Source organism: Grampus griseus (assembly GCF_964374135.1).
Source record: "Grampus griseus genome assembly, chromosome: 1".
Taxonomy (NCBI): Eukaryota; Metazoa; Chordata; class Mammalia; order Artiodactyla; family Delphinidae; genus Grampus; species Grampus griseus.
The window spans coordinates 26,635,547-26,659,933 of record NC_139017.1 but is presented as its reverse complement, the minus strand read 5'-3'; the positions used below and the strand labels follow the sequence as shown (position 1 = coordinate 26,659,933).

General features: G+C 35.1%; 1 protein-coding gene across 1 annotated transcript in view; it reads left to right on the top strand.

Annotated features, from left to right (window-relative positions):
- The window catches only part of CATSPERE (catsper channel auxiliary subunit epsilon), a gene marked incomplete at both ends in the record, with an annotated part of 243,645 nt that overhangs the window by 48,167 nt on the left and 171,091 nt on the right, over window positions 1–24,387 (top strand). The window contains one exon of the mRNA XM_082657660.1: window positions 8,794–8,871. Coding sequence (XP_082513786.1) covers window positions 8,794–8,871 — 78 coding nt within the window. The remainder of the gene's footprint in view (window positions 1–8,793; window positions 8,872–24,387) is intronic.

Sequence of the window (24,387 nt, the reverse complement as noted above, 5' to 3'; positions counted from 1 at the left end):
AAACTTTCCTACCATGGGAAAGGAAATAGTCAATCAAGTCCAGGAAGTGAACAGAGTCCCATACAGGATAAATCCAAGGAAAAACAAACCAAGACACCTATTAATCAAACGATCAAAAATTAAATACAAAGAAAAATATTAAAAAGCAGCAATGAAAAGCCAACAAATAACATACAAGGAATCCCCATAAGGTTAACAGCTGATCTTTCAGCAGAAACTCTGCAAGCCGAGAGAGAGTGACAGGACATATTTAAAATGATGAAAGGGAAAAACCTGAAACGAAGATTACTCTAGCCATCAAGGATCTCATTCAGATTCAATGGAGAAATCAAAAGCTTTACAGACAAGCAAAAGTTAAGACAATTCACCACCAAACCAGCTTTACAACAAATGCTAAAGAAACTTCTCTAGGCAGGAAACACGAGAAGAAACAGACCTACAAAAACAAACCCAAAACAATTTAAAAAATAGTAATAGGAACATACATATCGATAACTACCTTAAATGTAAATGGATTACATGCTTCAACCAAAAGACATAGACTGGCTGAATGGATACAAAAACAAGACCCATATATATGCTGTCTACATGAGACCCACTTCAGACCTAGGGACACATACAGACTGAAAGTGAGGGGATGGAAAAAGATATTGCATGCAAATGGAAATCAAAAGAAAGCTGGAGTAGCAAAACTCATATCAGACAAAATAGATTTTAAAATAAAGACTATTACAATAGACAATGAAGGAAACTACATAATGATCAAAGGATCAATCCAAGAGGAAGATACACCAATTGTAAATATTTATGCACCCAACATAGGAGCACCTCAATACATAAGGCAAATGCTAACAGCCATATGAGGGGAAATTGACAGTACCACAATAATAGTAGGGGTCTTTAACACATCACTTACACCAATGGACAGATCGTCCAAACAGAAAATAAATAAGGAAACACAAGCTTTAAATGGCACATTAGACCAGATGGGCTTAATTAATATTTATAGGACATTCCATCCAAAAACAACAGAATACACTTCTCAAGTGCACATGGAACATTCTCCAGGATAGATCATATCTTGAGTCACAAATCACGCCTAGGTAAATTACAGAAAATTGAAATTGTATCAAGTATCTTTTCTGACCACAAGGCTATGAGACTAGATATCAATTACAGAAAAAAAAACTGTAAAATATACAAATACATAGAGGCTAAACAATATGCTACTAAATAACCACGAGATCACTGAAGAAATCAAAGAGGAAATCCAAAAATACTTAAAAACAAATGACACTGAAAACATGATGACCCAAAATCTATGGGATGCAGCAAAAGCAATTCTAAGAGGGAAGTTTATTGCAATGCAATCTTATCTCAAGAAACAAGAAAAATCTCAAATAAACAACCTAACCTTAACGTAAAGCAATTAGAGAAAGGAGAACAACAAAAAAAACACCCAAAGTTAGCAGAAGGAAAGAAATCATAAAGATCAGATCAGAAATAAATGAAAAAGAGATGAAGAAGTAATAGCAAAGATCAATAAAACTAAAAGTTCGTTCTTTGAGAAGATAACCAAAATTGATAAACCATTAGCTAGGCGCATGAAGAAAAAAAGGGAGAAGATTCAAATCAACAGAATTAGAAATGAAAAAGTAGAAGTAACAACTGACACTACAGAAATACAAAGGATCATGAGACACTACTACAAGCAACTCTATGCCAATAAAATGGACAACCTGGAAGAAATGGACAAATTCTTAGAAAACTACAACCTTCCAAGACTGAACCAGGAAGAAATAGAAAATATGAACAGACCAATCACTAGCACTGAAACTGTGCTTAAAAATCTTCCAACAAAGAAGAGCCCAGGACCAGATGGCTTCACAGGTGAATTCTAGCAAACATTTAGAGAAGAGCTAACACCTTTCCTTCTCAAGCTCTTCCAAAATATAGTGGAGGGAAGAATACTCCCAAACTCGTTCTACGAGGCCACCATCACCCTGATACCAACACCAGACAAAGATGTCACAAAGAAAGAAAACTACAGGCTAATATCACTGATGAACATAGATGAATAAATCCTCAACAAAATACCAGAAAACAGAATCCAGCAGCACATTAAAAGGATCATACACCATGATCAAGTGGGGTTTATCCCAGGAATGCAATGATTCTTCTATATACGCAAGTCAATCAATGTGATACACCATATTAACAAATTGAAGGATAAAAACCAAATGATAATCTCAATAGATATAGAAAAAGCTTTCAACAGAATTCAACATGTATTTATGATAAAAACTCTCCCGAAAGTGGGCATCGAGGGAACCTGCCTCAACATAATAAAGGCCATATATGACAAACCCACAGCAAGCATCATACTCAATGGTAAAAAACTGAAAGCATTTCCTCTAAGATCAGGAAACAGACAAGGTTGCCCAGTCTCACCACTATTATTCAACATAGTTTTGCAAATTCTAGTCACGGCAGTCAGAGAAGAACAAGAAATAAAAGGAATCCAAATCATAAAAGAATAAGTAAAATTGTCACTGTTTGCAGATGACATGATAGTATACATAGAAAATCCTAAAAATGCAACCAGAAAACTACTAGAGCTAATCAATGAATCTGGTAAAGTAGCAGGATACAAAATTAATGTACAAAAATCTCTTGCATTCCTATACACTAACAACGAAAAATCTGAAAGAGAAATTAGGAAACAATCCCAGTTACCACTGCAACAAAAAGAATAAAATACCTAGGAATAAACCTACCAAAGGAGACAAAAGACCTGTATGCAGAAAACTATAAGACACTGATGAAAGAAATCAAAGATGATACAAATAGATGGAGAGATATTCCATGTTCTTGAATTGGAAGAATAAACATTGTGAAAATGACTGTACTACCCAAAGCAGTCTACAGATTCAATGCAATCCCTATCAAACTACCAATGGCATTTTTCACAGAACAAGAATAAACAATTTCACAATTTGTATGGAAACACAAAAGACCCCAAACAGCCAAAGCAATTTTGAGAAAGAAAATGGAGCTGGAAGAATCAGGCTCCCTGACTTCAGACTATACTACAAAGCTACAGTAATCAAGACAGTATAGTACTGGCACAAAAACAGAAATATAGATCAATGGAACAGGATAGAAACCCAGAGATAAACGCATGCACATATGGTCACTTTATCTTTGTTAAATGAGGCAAGAATATACAATGGAGAAAAGAAAACCTCTTCAATAAGTGGAGATGCGAAAACTGGTCAGCTACATGTAAAAGAATGAAATTAGAACACTTCCTAACACGATACACAAAAATAAACTCAAAATGGATTAAAGACATAAAAGTAAGGCCAGACACTGTAAAACTTGTAGAGGAAAACATAGGCAGCACTCTATGAAATAAATCACAGCAAGATCCTTTTGACCCACCTCCTAGAGTAATGGAAATAAAAGCAAAAATAAACAAATGGGACCTAATGAAACTTAAAACTTTTGCACAGCAAAGGAAGCCATAAACAATACAAAAAGACAACCCTCAGAATGGGAGAAAATATTTGCAAATGAAACAAGTGACAAAAGAATCTCCAAATATACAAGCAGCTCAATATCAAATAAAAAACCCAATCCAAAAATGGATGGAAGACCTAAATAGACATTTCTCCAAAGTAGATGTACAGATTGTCAACAAACACATGAAAGGATGCTCAACATCACTAATCATTAGAGAAATGCAAGTCAAAACCACAATGAGGGGCTTCCCTCATGGCGCAGTTGTTGAGAGTCCACCTGCCGATGCCGGGGACACGGGTTCGTGCCCCGGTCTGGGAGGATCCCAAGTGCTGCGGAGCGGCTGGGCCCGTGAGCCATGGCCGCTGACCCTGCGCGTCCGGAGCCTGTGCTTTGCAACGGGAGAGGCCACAACAGTGAGAGGCCCGTGTACCCCCTCCCAAAAAAAACACAATAAGGTATCACGTCACATGGTTCAGAGTGGCTATCATCAAAAAATCTACAAACTAAAACTGCTGGAGAGGGTGTGGAGAAAAGGGAACACTCTTGCACTGTTGGTGGGAATGTAAATTGATACAGCTGCTATAGAGAACAGTATGGAGGTTCCTTAAAATAGGAACCTACTAAAAATAGAACTACCATACGACCCAGCAATCCCACTACTGGGCATATACCCTGAGAAAACCATCATTCAAAAAGAGATGTGTACCATAATGTTCACTGCCGCACTATTTACAATAGCCAGGACATGGAAGCAACCTAAGTGTCCATCGACAGATGAATGGATAAAGAAGATGTGGCACATATATGCAATGGAATATTACTCAGCCATAAAAAGAAATGAAATTGAGTTATTTGTAGTGAGGTGGATGTACCTAGAGCCTGTCATCCAGAGTGAAGTAAGTCAGAAAGAGTAAAACAAATACCATATGCTAACACATATATAGGGAATGTAAAAGAAAAAATAATGGTTCTGATGAACCTAGGGGCAGGATAGGAATAAAGATGTAGACGTAGAGAATGGACTTGATGACAAGTGGAGGGGGTGTTGGGGAAGCTGGGACGAAGTGAGTAGCATGGACATATATACACTACCAAATGTAAAATAGATAGCTAATGGGAAGCAGCTGCATAGCACAGGGAAATCAGCTCCATGCTTTGTGACCACCTAGAGGGGTGGGATAGGGAGGGTGGGAGGGAGGCTTAAGAGGGAGGGGATATGGGGATATATGTATACATATAGCTGATTTACTCTGTTATACAGTGCAAACTAACACAACATTGTAAAGCAATTATAGTCCAATAAAGATGTAAAAAAATTTAAATATTCAACAACCATTTCTAATAAAAACACTAAGCAAAACAAGTTTAGAAGGAAACTACTTAATTCTAAAAAAAAAATTTACTTCCCAAATAACTAACAATAATTGTTATAAATTATGAGATATTTCGAATTCAATTAAAATCAGGAACTGGACAAATGTGCTCATAATCACCATTATTATTTAATATTGTATTGAACATAATAATGTAAGTAATAAATTAAGGAAAAGAAGTGTACAATATTATAAATTCATGATAGCAATACAGACTATAAAATACTTAAGAATAAATATAAGAAGACACAGAACCTGTATCAAGAACCACACTGAAATTTTGTCGAATGGCTTAAAAAAGATCTGTTTTTTAAAGTTTCTAACTGGACACCAGAGTCCAATTTTTGATTGAAAAAATATCTTAAAATTTATATGGAATAATGTAGTAAAATAAGCTGTCTTCTTGGAAGAAAACAAAAGTAGAATCCTTGCTTACACCACATACAAAAAAAAAAAAAATCCCTTGGCATAGAAGACAAATGTAAAACAGAAAACCCTGGATGGTTGGCAGGAGAATCTTGAAGCTGTACTATATGGAATCAAGGGAAATCTTATTCAAGACTGGAAACCAGAATCTATGAATAAAAAGTAGTCATAAATGAAAATGTGAAAATTGAAAACTTTATCACAGAAGTGCCATAAACAAAGTCAACTTATACAACAAATAGTTATGAAAACATTTTACAACATAGATGACAGTACACAGCTAATATCCCTAGTGTTGAAAAGAGATGGAGGGATGTAAACTTTGAAAAATGATTCTACATTATCTTACACATACTCGGCAACTTATACTCAGGAGTATAAGTATATACTCTAAGTATATACTTAGCAATTCTACTCCTAAGTATATACTCAAGAGAAAATCTTGCACTCATGCCTGAATAGACATTTTCAAAAATGCTGGGTGGTCGGATGAATTGGGAGTTTGGGATTGACATATATACACTACTATGTATAAAATAGATAACTAATGAGAACCTACTGTATAGTGCAGGGAACTCTACTTGGTGCTCTGTGGTGACCTAAGTGGGAAGGAGGTCCAAAAAAGAGGGGAGATATATATATATATATATATATATATATATCTGATTCACTTTGCTGTACAGCAGAAACTGACACAGAAGTGTAAAGCAACTATACTCCAATAAAACAGAAACAAAAATGCTCATAGTAGAATTGCTCATAAAATTCATCCATCCCAAACAGAAGGAATCCAAATGCCCATTAACATAAAAATGGAAAAATTGTGGTATTTTCACATAATGGAATTTTAAATAGTAATGAAAATGAATGAGCTCAGTTATGAGCAGTAACATGAATAAATCCTAGTTACATAATCTTGAAAGAAAAATGAAAGCAGCCCCTAGGGGGTTATGTGTGGGCTGATCAAGTTCGAAAAACTATCATTATATTAATGAAAAACCAACACAGAATTCAGGAAGGTGAGTACCTCTGGGCAGAAACAGGGAACCTGAAAAGGGAGGAATATATAAGTAAATGAAAGATATTTGTAAGGTTCTAGGTCTCGAGTTGGATGGTGGGTTCCTGGTTTTCATTTTACTAATTTACAATTTAAATAATTGCATAAAAGAGGGTCATGCCAATAACGATAGTGTGTCATGGACTGAGGTTTGTGATTATTCTAATAATGTGTCTGTATACCTAAAGTCCAAACAAAACAAAGAGCTCTTACAAATGATAAGAATATGGTAAGTTCCAATAGAAGAATGTAAAAAAGCTATGTACACAAAAGCAAATCTAACAAACATGAAAAGATGCTGAACTTCACTTCATCTCAAGAAAATTCAAATTAACAATGAAATGTCACACTCATCACAGTAGTAAAACTTGAACAAGGGAAAATAACTATTGCTAGAGGGGATCTGGGCAAAAGCGTACACTCAAACATTGCTGGTCGAAAGTGTGAGGAGTTAGAGCCTTATTCACATTTTTGGATAGGAATATGGAAACATCTATTGAAATTAAAAATATATATACCATTTGGATCTAAAATCCCACTCCTGGGAATCTACTCCACAGAAATAAAACCTCTAGTATATACAGCTGTATGGAAAAGGACCTATATTTTGCAGCATTGTAATAGTGGTAGCAAAACAAAACAAAACAAAACAAAACTGGAGCCACAGTAAATCTCCATTATTAGAGCCATTGATCTGTAAATTATAGTATAAGCACATCATAGAATATTGTTCAGGCATTATAAGAGTTGACTGGGGAATTTCAATGATATATACTTGAGTGAAAAAAAGGGAGAATGTGGGAAGTGTGTATAATGTGATCCAATTTTGTTTAAAAAAAAGAATGTCTTAAGATGCCTCTTTTTAAAAATATATGTATGCATGTATTTGTGTTTATCTCTGCAAATGCATAGCATGGAGAAAAATAGCAAAAAGTAAATACTAGTTGTTAACTCAAATTACGTAGGTTGAGAGAAGATTAATATAGGTAAAGGGAATATAAAAAGAAGGAAGGGAGGGAGGGAGGGAGGGAGGGATGGAGGGAGGCAGGAAGGGCAGCCATATATAGGGACAATATAAAATCTAAGGCAAACAGATTTAATAAGATAAAGAGAAATGCCACATAATTATAAAAGTAATAAAGGTTTCATATGTACATATATATGTCTATGTAACCACCACACAGATCAAGATATAGAACATCTAGAACATTCTTTATGTTAAAAACTTCTACAAATTAATAAATAAAAGACTAAAAGCCAGATAGAAAATGAGCAAAGGAAATGAACAAATAGTTCACCAGATGGGAAATAGAAATAGAACTTGAATATATGGAAAGATGCTCAAACTTTCTCATGATAAAAGAAATGCAGATTAAAACTGCATCAACGTACCATTTTTCATCCATCGACTGACAATATCAAAATGTAAGACAACACATCATGTTGGGAAGGCTGTGTAGAAAGAAGAGATCTCATACATTGCTGGTGAGAAGGTATGTTGTTGCAACTGCTATGGAGAACAATTTAGCAGCATCTACAAAAATTACAAATTCATATACTCTATGACTCAACAATTCCACTTTTAGGAATACTCAAAAGTGGAAAATAATATATGTTCAGAGTTGCTCATTATAACTTTGATTGTAATGGCAAAGGATATAAACAAATATTTATTAGCAGGTTACTTGTTAAATTATGGTTCCTCCATAATTTGTAATAATATGTAAAATAATATGAAAGATTAATGAGAATATTTAAAGATCTCTAAGATATAACTTTAAGTGAAGAATATAATGTTCAAAAGTACATTTAGCACACTAGTATTTATATAAAAAGGAGAAAAATAACACTGGTTATGCACAAAAATTTTATAGAAATACAAAAAAACTTACCAATAGTAGTTACTTGCAGGGTGTAGTAGACTTGTGGGAACTGAGTGATGAAGTACAGGGTGGGAGAGACAATTTTCACTGTATTTTTAATATAATTTATTTTTATAATAAATAAGTTGTCTATTTAAGAAGAAAACAATAAAAAGAATTAGATCTACATCTATTGAAATGGCTATGGTGTATTAAGTGACAAAAGCACATTATAAATAACATGAATAGTGTAATCTCATTTTTGTAAAAAGTGTATGAGTGTGTGGGGAGGCTGCTGTGTCTGTGGGTGTAGAAAAAGACATATAAGCATTCGTACAAAGTTTTAACATTAGTTACCTCAGGAGTGTAGAGGATGTTATTAATTCTTTGGACAGTTTCTCTTGTTAAAAACAACACGTATTACTTTTGATATTTTAAACTGAGATATTCAAAATTTTAAAAACAAATAAAAACATTTTTTGGTTATGTTTTGCCACAACTAAAAATTTGTCCAAAGTGTCAAGAAATGCAACCACATTTTATTTCGTAGGTTATCATTATATGGATATACGATCCAGAAAACGCAGACCCTAGTGAATTGCTATGGAATGCAAATGAACCTTCCCTAGTAGGTGGAAACATTATTATTATCCTAGATAAAATAATATGCTACATTTCTCTTTTAAGGGCTGTGAATAATTTATATTAAACAGCCTAGAACTAGATACATTTTAATTATCCATTAAATTTAGTTTAGTCATTATAGTGATTTTGAACTTGTGCTCGATTTCTACAATTATAAATCTTTCTTTAGAATTCTTCCGTATTTTCTATGACTTCATTATTCACAAAGAGGCTGACCGTTAAAATGCTTTAAAGATGTTTCTTGAGCATCTTTGTTGAAGTCATCCTTCAAAAATCTGTCTAGTCCTTTATTGAATCCTTTACCACTTGAGACTAATGATTTTCCTAAAAGTGCAGCCCAGTGAATAAATAAGTCCTTTCTTTTATCTGTTACAAATTTACCTCTTTCAAGATTCAAGTTCTGTCTTCTGTTACAATCATAATGTATAGAAGAGAAACGTAAAATGAGTTTTAGTTTCTTATGGGATTCTTTATGTCTTCATGAGTTGAGATATGATTTTTTAGTAGCATGCTGTCATGCCTCATGGTAATCAAATTCACAAGAGATAGACTGATAAATTAAAATGACAATGAATCAATTAATTGTTTTATTTGGCAATAAACGTTAGAGGGAATAAAATATATTAATGGTAATTAAATACTTTAAGTATTACTCTTACTTAATTTCTAATCTTTTAAGTGAAAATATGCACAATTTAACATTATTTAGTTCATGCTAAATAATCATACCTAATACTTTACTTTTTTCTTTTTAATTTCCATGTTTATTCATGATCATGTCATTTCCTTGAAACATTTCTCCATTACAAACAACATAGACTTTTTTTTTCTCAATTCATGCATTTATTCATCCTTTTAATCTATACATTTTTATTGTGGAAAAGTATACATAATATAAAATCTACCATTTTAAACATTCTTATGAGTACAATTCAGAGACATTAAGTAAATTTCCTTTTATAAAATTTTTATTGGGATATAGTTGATTTACAATGTTATGTTAGTTTCAGGTGTACAGCAAAGTGATTAAAAAATATATATATATATATTTCCATTTGGTAATCATAAGTTGGTTTTATATATCTGTGAGTATTTCTGTTTTGTGTATAAGTTCAGTGTATCATTTTTTTTAGATTTCACATATAACAATAGCATATGATATTTCTCTTTCTCTGTCTGACTTACTTCACTTAGTATGATAATATCTAGGTCCATCCATGTTGCTGCACATGGCATTATTTCATTCTTTTTTATGGCTGACTAATATTCCATTGTGTATAAATACCAAATCTTCTTATCCATTCATCTATCAATGGACACTTACATTGTTTCCATGTCTTGGCTATTGTAAATAGTGCTGCTATGAATATTTGAGTGCGTATATATATATATATATATTTTTTTTTTTTTATGTTGAGGTAGGTTCCCTCTATGCCCACTTTCTGGAGAGTTTTTATCATAAATGGGTGCTGAATTTTGTCAAAAGCTTTTTCTGCATCTATTGAGATGATCATATGGTTTTTCTTCTTCAGTTTGTCAATATGGTGTATCACATTGATTGATTTGTGTATATTGAAGAATCCTTGCATCACTGGGATAAATCCCACATGATCATGGTGTATGATCCTTTTAATATGTTGTTGGATTCTGTTTACTAGTATTTTGTTGAGGATTTTGGCATCTGTATTCATCAGTGATATTGGTCTGAAATTCTCTTTTTGTAGTATCTTTGTTTTTAGTGTCAGGGTGATAGTGGCCTTATAGAATGAGTTTGGGAGTGTTCCTTCCTCTGCAATTTTTTGGAAGAGTTTGAGAAGGATGGGTGTTAGCTCTTCTCTAAATGTTTAATGGAATTCACCTGTGAAGCCATCTGATCCTGGACTTTTGTTTGTTGGAAGATTTTAAATCACAGTTTCAATTTCATTACTTGTGACTGGTCTGTTCATATTTTCTATTTCTTCCTGGTTCAGTCTTGGAAGGTTGTAGTTTTCTAAGAATTTGTCCATTTCTTCCAGGTTGTCCATTTTATTGGCATAGTGTTGCTTGTAGTGGTCTCTTAGGATGCTTTGTATTGCTGCAGTGTCTGTTGTAACTACTCCTTTTTCATTTCTAATTTTATTGATTTGAGTCCTCTCCCTCTTTTTTTTTTTTTTTTTTTTTTTTTTTTTTTGCCGTACGCGGGCCTCTCACTGTTGTGGCCTCTCCCGTTGCGGAGCACAGGCTCCGGACGCGCAGGCTCAGTGGTCATGGCTCACGGGCCCAGCCGCTCCGCAGCATGTGGGATCCTCCCAGACCAGGGCACGAACCCGTGTCCCCTGCATCGGCAGGCAGACTCTCAACCACTGCACCACCAGGGACGCCCCGTCTCTCTTTTTCTTGATGAGTCTGGCTAATGGTTTATCAATTTTGTTTATCTTCTCAAAGAACCAGCTTTTAGTTTTATTGATCTTTGCAGTTGTTTCCTTTGTTTCTATTTCATTTATTTCTGCTCTGATCTTTATGATTTCTTTCCTTCTACTAACTTTGGGTTTTGTTTGTTCTTCTTTCTCTAGTTCCTTTAGGTGTAAGGTTAGGTTGTTAACTGAGATGTTTGTTGTTTCTTGACGTAGGATTGTACTGCTATAAACTTCCCTCTTAAAACTGCTTTTGCTGAATCCCATAGGTTTTAGATTGTCATGTTTTCATTGTCATTTGTCTCTAGGTATTTTTTTATTTCCTTTTTGATTTCTTCAGTGATCTCTTGGTTATTTAGTAATGTATTGTTTAGCCTCCATGTCTTTGTGGGTTTTACGGGCTTTTTTCCCTATAATTGATTTCTATTCTCATAGTGCTGTGGTCAGAAAAGATGCTTGATATGATTTCCATTTCCTAAATTTACTGAGGCTTGATTTGTGCCCCAAGATGTGATCTATCCTGGAGAATGTTCCATGCACTCTTGAGAATAAAGTGTAATCTGCTGTTTTTGGATGCAATGTCCTATAAATATCAATGAAATCTATCTGGTCTATTGTGTCCTTTAAAGCTTGTGTTTCCTTATTAATTTTCTGTTTGGATGATCTGTCCATTAGTGTAAGTGAGTTGTTAAAGTGTCCCACTATTGTTACTGTTGACTTCCTCTTTTATAGCTGTTAGCAGTTGCCTTATATATTGAGGTGCTCCTATTTTGGGTGCATATATATTTATAATTGTTATATCTTCTTGGATTGATCCCTTGATCATTACATAGTATCCTTCCTTGTCTCTTGTAACGTTCCTTTTTTTTCCTTTTTTTTTTTTGCGGTACGCGGGCCTCTCACTGTTGTGGCCTCTCCCGTTATGGAGCACAGGCTCCAGACATGCAGGCTCAGCGGCCATGGCTCACGGGCCTAGGTGCTCCCCGGCATGTGGGATCTTCCCAGACTGGGGCACAAACCCATGTCCCGTGCATCGGCGGGTGGACTCTCAACCACTGGGCCACAAGGAAAGCCCCGTTCTTTATTTTAAAGTGTATTTTATCTGATATGAGTATTGCTACTCCAGCTTTGTTTTGATTTCCATTTGCATGGAATATCTTTTTCCATCCCCTCACTTTCAGTCTGTATGTGTCCCTAGGTCTGAAGTGGGTCTCTTGTAGACAGCATATATATGGGTCTTGTTTTTGTATCCATTCAGTGAGCCTGGGTCTTTTGGTTGGAGCATTTAATCCATTCACGTTTAAGGTAATTATTGATATGTATGCTCCTATTACCATTTTCATAATTGTTTGGGGTTTGTTTTTGTAGGTCCTTTTCATCTCTTGTGTTTCCCACTTAGAGAAGTTCCTTTAGCATTTGTTGTAGAGCTGGTTTGGTGGTGCTGAATCCTCTTAGCTTTTGCTTGTCTGTAAAGCTTTTGATTTCTCCATCAAATCTGAATGAGATCCTTGCCGGGTAGAGTAATCTTGGTTGTAGGTTCTTCCCTTTCATCACTTTAAGTATATCATGCCACTCCTTTCTGGCTTGTAGAGTTTCTGCTGAGAAATCAGCTGTTAACCTTATGGGAGTTCCCTTGTATGTTATTTGTCGTTTTCCCTTGATGCTTTCAATAATTTTTCTTTGTCTTTAATTTTTGCCAATTTGATTACTATGTGTCTCGGCATGTTTCTCCTTGAGTTTATCCTGTATGGGACTTGCTGCGCTTCCTGGACTTAGGTGGCTATTTCCTTTCCCATGTTAGGGAAGTTTTCGACTATAATCTCTTCAAATATTTTCTCAGGTCCTTTCTCTGTCTCTTCTCCTTCTGGGACCCCTATAATGCGAATGTTGTTGCCTTTAATGTTGTCCCAGAGATCTCTTAGGCTGTCTTCATTCCTTTTCATTGTTTTTTCTTTATTCTGTTCCACAGCAGTGAATTCCACCATTCTGTCTTCCAGGTCACTTATCCATTCTTCTGGCTCAGTTATTCTGCTATTGATTCCTTCTAGTATATTTTTCGTTCAGTTATTGTATTGTTCATCTCTGTTTGTTTGTTCTTTAATTCTTCTAGCTCTTTGTTAAATATTTCGTACATCTTCTCAATCTTTGCCTCCATTCTTTTTCCAAGGTCCTGGATCAGCTTCACTATCATTATTCTGAAATCTTTTTCTGGAAGGTTGCCTAGCTCCACTTTATTTAGTTGTTTTTCTGGGGTTTTATCTTGTTCCTTCGTCTGCCTTTTCATCTTGTCTATCTTTCTGTGAATGTGGTTTTTTTCTCATGTATCTTTTTGAATTATAATTTTCCCCAGATATATACCCAGGAGTGAGATTGCCGGATCATATTGTAACTCTATTTTTAGTTTTTTATGGAACCCCTGTACTGTTCTCCATAGTGGCTGCACTGATTTACATTCCCACCAACAGTGTTGGAGGGTTCCTTTTTCTTCACACCCTCTCCAACATTTATTATTTGTAGACTTTTTAATGATGGCCATTCTGACTGGTATGAGGTAATATTTCATTGTAGTTTTGATTTGCATTTCTCTAATAATTAGAGAGGTTGGACCTCTTTTCGTGTGCCTGTTGGCCATCTGTATATCTTCTTTGGAGAAATGTCTATTTGAATCTTCTGCCCATTTTTTGATTAGGTTGTTTTTTTGATATTGAGCTGACAAACAGCATAGACTTGAGTCTTAGACTATTAATATGGCACACAAAGCCCTGAGTATCCCATCTCTGCCACTCTTCTCTGGCCTTAGCTCTCCACATGTCCTGTCTCCAGCAGCTGCACTCTGCTGTCTCCCTTTACACTTCTGCTCTTCCATGAGTCTGTGTCTCTGCTTATGCCATTCTCTCCACAGGAACTGCCCATTCCCTTTCCTAATCTAGTCATCTTTAAGTCTCAAGTCAGGTATCATTGCCTCCAAGATGCCTGCCATGACCAAATCAGGATTTTTGTTACATGAGTAGTTTGCAAGGATTATTGTAATACTGCAGTTTTGATAAATCATCCACAAAATAGCTCTGGCAAAATATAAACTGTTTGGGCTTTTATCAACCAATAGATAATGTGCCTAATAGACACCCACATCCTAATTCTACCTCTGATTCCATTCTTCATTCTCTTCCTTAACCCTTAACTGTCCCTGACTTTGAACTCAAAATAATCCCTTATGTTTAACTCATTTCTGTACTTTATTTCACCTTTGAACCTCAACCCACTTCTGTCTCACATCCCTATCTGAGCCTTACCCTTTCCCCAACACCCACACCAGGGAAAAGAGAACCAGCAGTAGCATGTGACTCAGGGATGGGGTACAGGATAACTTATTTGTACATGTGGTTAAATAACTATTAAAAGGCTCAGAGTTTTAGTTTATTTGAGGTTTTTTTCCTTCACCATTTTAACTATGAATTACATCATAAAGAAAAAACCATAAAAGCTAAGTATCCAGTTTAGTGAATAATAATAAATAACCATATAACTACTATCAAGTGATGAAACATTAACAATAGTACAGAAGGTCCCCATATTTTCCACCTCCATGAACATAATTTCTCCCTCCACAGTAGAGGTGCTTGTATGGACATAATCCTTCCCTTCCCCTGGAGGTAACCATTATTCTGAATATTTTGTGATAATAATTGCTCTGCTTTTTTCTTTAGTTTACCACATGATTCCTAAACAATGCAGTTTAGTTGGTTTTATTTGTTTTTCTACTTTAAATAAATTGAATCATGCTTTATATACACTGCATATTGCTTTTTATTTTTGATCATAATTATATAAGATTTATCCATGTTATATATACCTATAGTTTGCTCATTTTCATTGCTGTATGTTATTCATTGTTTCAACACACCACACATTTTTTATCCATTTTAGAGTCAATGAATTTGGTGTTGGGTTTTGTTTTGTTTTGTTTTTAATGAGTGTTGGTTTCTTTTTTCAGCTTTATTGAAATATGATTGATCTTTAGCATTGTGTAAGTTTAAAGTATACATGTGTTGATTTAATATACTTACATATTGTGAAATGATTACCATAGTAGAGTTTTTAAGACCTCCATCACCTCACATAGTTATATTTTCTTTTTTGTGGTAAGAACATTTAAGACCTACTCTTTCAGCACCTTTCAAGTACTTTCATAGAGTATTGTTAACTATTTTCACTATGCTATAAATTAGATCCCCAGAACCTATTCATCTTATAATTGGAAGTTTATACCCTTTAACCAGTATCTCCCCATTTTACCCACTGCTCAGCCGCTTATAACCACCATTCTACTGTTTCTATGAATTCAGCATTTTTAGATTCCACATGAAAGTGAGATCATACTGTATTTGTCTTTCTCTGTCTGACTTATTTCACTTAACATTTTTACATATCACATCTTCTTTATCCAATCACCCACTGACGGACAGTTAGGTTTTTCCATATCTTGGCTATTGTAAATAATGCTGCAATAAGCATGAGAGTGAAGGTATCTCTTCGATAGATGTCCTGTTTTATTTTCCTTTGGATATGCACCCAGAATTGGGATTGTTGGATCATATGATAGTTCTATTTTAAATTTTTTAGGACCTTCCATACTGTTTTCCATAATTTCTGTACCAACTTACATTCCCACCAACAGTGCACAAGAGTTCCCTTTTCTCCATATCCTTGTCAACATTTGTTCTTTCTTGTTTTTTTGATAATAGCCATCCTAAGTGGTGTGAGATGTTATCTTACTGTGGTTTTGACTTGCATTTCCCTTATAATTAGTGATGTTGAGCACATTTTCATGTACCTTTTGGCCATTTGTATGTCTTCTTTAGGAAAATGCCTATTAATTCCTCTTCCCATTTTTCAATCAGATTTTTTTCTTTTTTTGCTATTGAGTTGTATATGTTCCTTACATACTTTGCATATAAACCCTTTATCAGATGTATGACTTGCAAATATTTTCTCCTTTTCCATAGGTTGCCTTTTTACTCTGTTGATTATTTCTTTGTTGTGCAGAAGTTTTTTAATTTGATGTAGTTCCACTTACTTATTTTCACCTTTGTTGTTTGTGCTTTTGGTGTCATATTCATATCCAAAAAATCATTGCCAAGACCAATGTCAAAAAAGCTTTTCCCCTATTTTCTTCTAGGAGTTTTACAGTTTCAGGTATTATGTTTAAATTTCTAATCCATTTAAAGTTAATTTTTGTGGTTGGTATAAGGTAGGGTTCCAATTTCATTCTTGTGTACATGATTATAAATTTTTTCCAGCAACATTTATTGAAGAGACTATCCTTTCCCTATTGAGTATTCTTGGCTGTCTTGTCAAATATTAGTTGACCATATATGCAAGTGTTTATTTCTTTGCTCTTGATTCTGTTCCTTGCTATGTGTGTCTATTTTAATGCCAGTACCATACTGTTTTGATTACTATAATTTGAAATCAGAAAGTGTGATTTCTTCTGGCTCTGTTCTTCTTTCTCAGGATTTTCTTGGCTATTTGAAGTCTTTTGTGGTTCCATACAAATTTTAGGATTATTTTTTCTACTCTTGTGAAAAAATGCCATTGAGATTTTGATAGGAATTATATTGAATTTATAGATGGCTCTGAGTAGCAGGGACATTTTAACAATATTAATTCTTCTGATCCATGAACATGGGATATTTTTCCATTTATTTGTGTCTTCTTAAATTTATTTCATCAAAGTCTTATAATTTTTTGTTTACAGATATTTCACCTCCTTGGTTAAATTTATCCCCAAGTACTTCATTTTTTTGATGCTATTGTGAATGGGATTGTTTCCTTTATTTCTTTTTCAAATAGCTCAATGTTAGTATATAGAAATGCAACTGATTTCTGCATGTTGATTTTGTATCCTGCAACTTTACTGAATGTGCTGACAAGTTCTAACAGTTTTGGGTGGCTTCCTTAGGATTTTCTAAATATAAGATCATGTTATCTACAAAGACATTTTTATTTACTTTTCAATTTGGATGCTTTTTTTTTTTTTTCTTGCCTGGTTATTCTGGCTAGGACATCCAGTACTACGTGGAATAGGAGTGGTGAGGTTGAGCACCCTTGTCTTCATCCTGATCTTAAAGCAAAAGTTTTTAACCTTTCCCCACTGAGTATAATGATAGCTATGGGCTTATCATATATGGCTTTTATTATGTTGAGGTAGATTTCTTCTATACCCAATCAACTGAGCGTTTGTATCAAGAAAGGATGTTGTGTTCTGTCAAATGCTTTCTCTGTGTGTATTGAGATGATCAAATGATTTTTGTCTTTCATCCTATTAATGTGATTTGTCATATTTATTGACTTGTATATGTTGAACCATCCTTGCAACCCAGGGATAAATCCCACTTGATCATTGTGTATGATCCTCTTGGTGTGCTGTTGAATTTGGTTTGCTAGTGTGTTGCTGAGAATTTTTACATCTATATTCATCAAGGATATTGGCCTTAAGTTTTCTTTCCTGTAATGTTCCTATCTGATTTTGGTATCAAGGTAATGCTGGCCTCATAAAATGAGTTGGGAAGGGTTCCCTCCACCTCAAGTTTTGGGAAGAGTTTCAGAAGTATTGGTATTAATTCTTTAAATGTTTGATAGAATTCACCAGTTAAACTATCTAGTCCAGGTTTTGTTGTTGTTGTTTTCTTTTTTTTTTTTTTATGGTATACGGGCCTCTCACTGTTGTGGCCTCTCCCGCTGCGGAGCACAGGCTCCGGACACGCAGGCTCAGTGGCCATGGCTCACGGGCCCAGCCGCTCCATGGCATGTGGGATCTTCCTGGACCGGGGCACGAACCCGTGTCCCCTGCATCAGCAGGTGGACTCTCAACCACTGTGCCACCAGGGAAGCCCTGTTGTTGTTTTTATTGGGAGATTTTTGCTTACTGATTAGGTCTTCTTACTCATTATTAGTCTGTTCACATTTTCTATTTTTTCAGGATTCATTCTTAGTTGGTTGTATGTTTGTAGGAATCTGTACATTTCTTCTAGGTTATACAATTTTTTGGTATGTAATTGGTCACATTTTTCTCTTATGAGCCTTTGCATTTGTGTGGTATCAGTTGTAATGTCTTCTTTTTCATTTTTTATTTTATTTATTTGAGACTTTTGTCTTTTTTCTTAGCCTAGTTAAGAATGTGTCAATTTTGTTTATTTTTTCAAAAAGCCATTTCTTAGTTTTGTTGTTTTTTTTCTATTCCCTACTTGATTTGTTTCTGCTCTGATCTTTATTATTTCTTTCCTTCTGCTCACTTTAGGCTTAGTTTGCTTCTCTTTCTCTAGTTCTTTGAGGTGTAAAGTTAGGTTGTTTATTTGAAATCTTTTTTTTTAATGTAGGCATTTATTGCTTCCCTTTTAGTCTTGCTTTTGATACATCCCATAAATTCTGTTATGTTGTGTTTATGTTTTCATTTGTCTTGAGGTATTTAAAAAATTTCCTTTGATTTCCTCTTTGACCCAATTATTGTTCAAGATTGTGCAGTTTAATTTGCATGTGTATGTGATTATTCATATTTTCTAACTATTACTGATTTCTGGTTTCATTCCATTGTGGTTGGAAAAGATACTTGGAATGATTTTTGTTTTTAATAAATTTGGACTTTTCTTTATTTTGGCTGTGTTGGGTCTTCGTTTCTGTGCGAGGGCTTTATCTTGTTGCGGCAAGCAGAGGCCACTCTTCATTGTGGTGCATGGGCCTCTCACTATTGCAGCCTATCTTGTTGCGGAGCACAGGCTCCAGACGCGCAGGCTCAGTAGTTGTGGCTCACGGGCCTAGTTGTTCCACGGCATGTAGGATCTTCCCAGACCAGGGCCCGAACCCGTGTCCCCTGCATTGGCAGGCAGATTCTCAACCACTGTGCCACCAGGGAAGGCCCCAGAATGATTTTCATCTGCTTAAATTTTTAAGACTTAAAAATTATTTTATGACCTCACATGTGATCTATCACTGGTAAGGGTAATTTTATAGGCAAATACAGAACAATATAACACTGTAATGGTGGTGCATGAATCACTTTTAACCCTAATATAAAAGTTAAAAGACAAAAATTTGTTAATAGATGCATAACACACAAAAAAGTAAGCTCTGACTACACGAACACAAAGGGGGCAGGTAGTAAAAGTGTAATTTATTTATGTGATTGAAGTTGCTATCAACTTAAAATAGTTTTAACTGTAAGATATTTTATGTAAGCCTCAAGTTACAAAAAACTAGTATATAGTTTCTATCAGATATATTATTACAAAAGATGAGAAAAAATCAAAGAAAAGCACTACAAAAATCATCAAATAACAAGGAAAACAGCAATAGGGAAAGAGAAGAATAACACAACTGCAAGTCAGACCAAAAAATTAACAAAATGGCAATATGAAGACCTTATTTATCAATAAGTACTTAAATTCAAATGGATTAAACCCCCAATCAAAAGGCATTGAACGACTGAATGGATTTTTTTAAAAACATCCAGCAATATGCTGTCAACATGCAACTCACTTTACATTTAAAGACACACATAGGAGAAAAGTGAAGGGATGAAAATAGATTCCATGCAAATTGTGAGAGAGCTTTACTCTCCTCTGGGTGGTGAGATTATTTTCCTCTCTATTTATTCAACACATATTTATAAATGCTGGTTTGGGAGGCAGAGCCTCGAGGCAGTAGTTCAGTTTTGGACATACTGGTTTGAAGTGCTTGTAAGTCAAGTAAGAGAGAAACACTCCCTGAAAAGGGGAAATTAGTCTAATGTTTCAAATGCTGCTGAAAAATCAATTAAGAAACTAAAAGATATTTATTAAATTTAGCAGCATGTATAAACATATATTGATGTTACAACTAGAATACTTTTCTAAAAAGTATTAGAAGTTGGGCACTAGATAGTGAAATCTGCTAATGATAATTAATAGTAATAAAATAAATAGGCATATTCCTTTCAGAAATCATTTTGCTCAATTCATATGAAGAATTATTAAAGTGTTCATAACTTTTGATCCAGTAATCACATTTTCAAGAATCTAATCAAAGGAAATAGTACTAATGTAGAAAAGACTGTATCTGATAATGTCCGTGGCAATAATATTTACAAAAGTGAAAAAGTAAAGCTACCTAAATGTCCAATAGGGGAGTGTTAAGTAAGTAATGATAACTCACTCAATGGAATATTATGCTGTCATTTAACATGGAATATTATGCTATCATTTAAAATGTCATTTTAAATGATATATAGACTTCAGGTTATATAACATGAATACATAACAGTAACCTACATTTGGTAAATCCTAAGAAAATACCCTAAATATGTTTTTTATACTTTTGATGATTTCTTTGTGGTAATTTTTTTCTATATTTATAAAACCATCTTTAATGACCATGAATTACCCTATTAATGGAGAAACATATGTTCTTAAGCTTGTTGGCATAATTATCTTAACTTTATCTTAGTCTATCCTTTTTTCTATCATCTTGCTGTATAGGTTGCTTGTTGTATTTTATTTCCATCTTATTCTTTGCTACATTAAGAATGCTCCATTTAGTCTTTTCCTTTGCAGGTATATGAAGGATAGTTGTATTTAAAATTCTGAATAGTGAATAAGATTTTTAGAAACAAAATTTAACTGATCTATTATTTATCAAGTATTTACCAGGCAAATCTATTTTTCTCTATCAAAATCATTAAACTTGTATTCTTCAAGGAAGCCTTCCCTGACCACCATTACTACTCTCAAAATATAGGTTAAATCCTCCTATTAGGCAATCCCACAGTCCCAATAAATACACACTTACTGGTAATCATTACAGCAATCTCAAATTTTCCTTTGTGGATGGTTGACATATTTCTAGGAAATTAAACAGGAGCATTATTGGAGGACTCTAGACTGGCCCTCATTATCTGATTTTTTTATTCTAGGGATTCCCCATAATGAAACTGTTGCCTCTATTCTAAAAAGACTTTATTAGGAATAATTCCAGTCAATTCAACATCCCCTTAAATCTCATGAGAAAAACAGGGAGCATGTCAGATCTATCTTTATACTAATATAATTTATCCTAGAGCCTCCACATATATTTGAAATATACCTTGAAGTGTATGTTGTTTTGAAGTCAAGCTCATATAGAAATAATTCCAACAGATCAGTTTTAGAAACTCCATTTTGTATTACATTGACATTAAAACTAAGGGTATTGAGGACATTCAAGATGGCAGAGGAGTACACGTGGAGCTCACCTTCCTCCCCACAAATACATCAGAAATACATCTACATGTGGAACAACTCCTACAGAACACCGACTGAACACTGGCAGAAAACCTCAGACTTCCTAAAAGCCATGTGGCTGAGAGGGTCTTGGTGTTTCAGCTGGGTGTCAGGGCTGAGCCTCTGAGGTGGAAGAGCCAAGTTCAGGACATTGGACCACCAGAGACCTCCCAGCACCATGTAATATCAATCAGCAAGAGTGCTCCCAGACATCTGCGTCTCAACGCTAAGACCCAGCTCCACTCAAAGACCAGCAGGCTCCAGTGCTGGACACCCCATGACAAACAACTAGCAAGACAAGAACACAACCCCACCCATTAAGAGAGAGGCTGCCTAAAACCATAATAAATTTACAGACACCCCAATACGCACCACTGGACGTGATACTGCCCACCAGAAAGACAAGATCCAGCCTCCTCCACCAAGATACAGGCACCAGTCGCCTCCACCAGGAAGTCTGCACAGCCCACGGAACCAACCTTACCCACTGGGTGCAGACACCAAAAACAAAGGGTACTACAAACCTACAGCCTGCGAAAAGGGGACCCCACACACAGTAAGTTAAGCAAAATGAGAAAACAGATAAATATGCAGCAGATGAAGGAGCAAGGTAAAAACCCACCAGACCAAACAAATGAAGAGGAAATAGGCAGTCTACCTGAAAAAAAATTCAGAGTAGAGATAGTAAAGATGATCGAAAAATTGGAAATAGAATGGAGAAAATACAAGAAACGTTTAACAAAGACCTAGAAGAACTACAGAGCAAACAATGATGAACAACAACAATAAATGAAATTAAAAATTCTCTAGAAGGAATCAATAGCAGAATAACTGAGGCAGAAGAACGGATAAGTGATCTGGAAGATAAAATAGTAGAAATAACTACCAGAGAGCAGAATAAAGAAAAAAGAATGAAAAGAATTGAGGACAGTCTCACAGACATCTTGGATAACATTAAACACAACAACATTCGAATTATAGGGGTCCCAGAAGAAGAAAACAAGAAACAGTCTGAGCAAATATTAGAAGAGATTATAGTTGAAAACTTCCCTAACATGGGAAAGTAAATAGTCAACCAAGTCCAGGAAGCGCAGAGAGTCCCATACAGGATAAATCCAAGGAGAGACATGCCAAGACACATATTAATCAAACTATCAAAAATTAAATACAAAGTATTACAAGCAGCAATGGAAAAGCAACAAATAACATACAAGGGAATCCCCTAAGGTTAACAGCTGATCTTTCAGCAGAAGCTCTGAAAACCAGAAGGGAGTAGCAGGACATATTTAAAGTGATGAAAGGGAAACCCTTCAACCAAGATTACTCTACCCAGCAAGGATCTCATTCAGATTCGATGGAGAAATCAAAAGCTTTACAGACAAGCAAAAGCTAAGAGAATTCATCACCACCAAACCAGCTTTACAAAAAATGCTAAAGGAACTTCCCTAGGCAGGAAACAGAAGAGAAGTAAAAGATCTACAATAACAAACCCAAAACAATTAAGAAAATGGTAATAGGAACACACATATTGATATCTACCTTAAATGTAATGTAATGGCTGAAATGATACAAAAACAAGACCCGTATATATGCTGTCTACAAGAGACCCACTTCAGACCTAGAAACACATACAGACTGAAAGTGAGGGAATGGAAAAAGATATTCCATGCAAATGGAAATCAAAAGAAAGCTGCAGTAGCAACACTCATATCAGACAAAGTACACTTTAAAATAAAGACTATTGGGCTTCCCTGGTGGCGCAGTGGTTGAGAGTCCACCTGCTGATGCAGGGGACACGGGTTCGTGCCCCGGTCCGGGAAGATCCCACATGCCGCGGAGGGCTAGGCCCGTGGGCCACGGCCGCTGAGCCTGCGCGTCCGGAGCCTGTGTTCCGCAAGGGGAGAGGCCACAGCAGTGAGAGGCCCGTGTACTGAAAAAAAAAAAAAAAAAAACCAACAATAAAATAAAGACTATTACAAGAGACAAAGAAGGACACTAGATAATGATCAAGGGGTCAGTCCAAGAAGAAGATATAACAATTCCTGCAGCAATGAGGTGCTCCAACATAGGAGCACCTCAATACATAAGGCAAATGCTAGCAGCCATAAAGGAGGAAATCGACAGTAACACAATAATAGTAGGGGACTTTAACACCCCAATTTCACCAATGGACAGATCAACCAAAATGAAAATAAATAAGGAAACACAAGCTTTAAATGATACATTAAACAAGATGGACTTAATTGATATTTATAGGACATTCCATCCAAAAACAACAGAATACACTTTCTTCTCAAGTACTCATGGAACATTCTCCATGGTAGATCATATCTTCAGTCACAAATCAAGCCTCAGTTACTTTAGGAAAATTGAAATCGTATCAAGTATCTTTTTAGACCACAACACTATGAGACCACATATCACAGGAAAAAGACTGTAATAAATACAAACACATGGAGGCTAAATAATATGCTATTAAATGACCAAGATATCACTGAAGAAATCAAAGAGGAAATCAAAAAATACCTAGAAACAAATGGCAATGAAAAATGACGACCCAAAACCTATGGAATGCAGCAAAAGCAATTCTACGGGGGAAGTTTATAGTAATACATTCCTATCTCAAGATACAAGAGAAATAAACAACCTAACCTTACACCTAAAGCACTTAGAGAAAGGAGAACAAAAAAAACAAAGTTAGCAGAAGGAAAGAAATCATAAAGATCAGGTCAGAAATAAATGAAAAAGAAATGAAGGAAATAATAGCAAAGATCAATAAAATTAAAAGCTGGTTCTTTGAGAAGCTAAACAAAA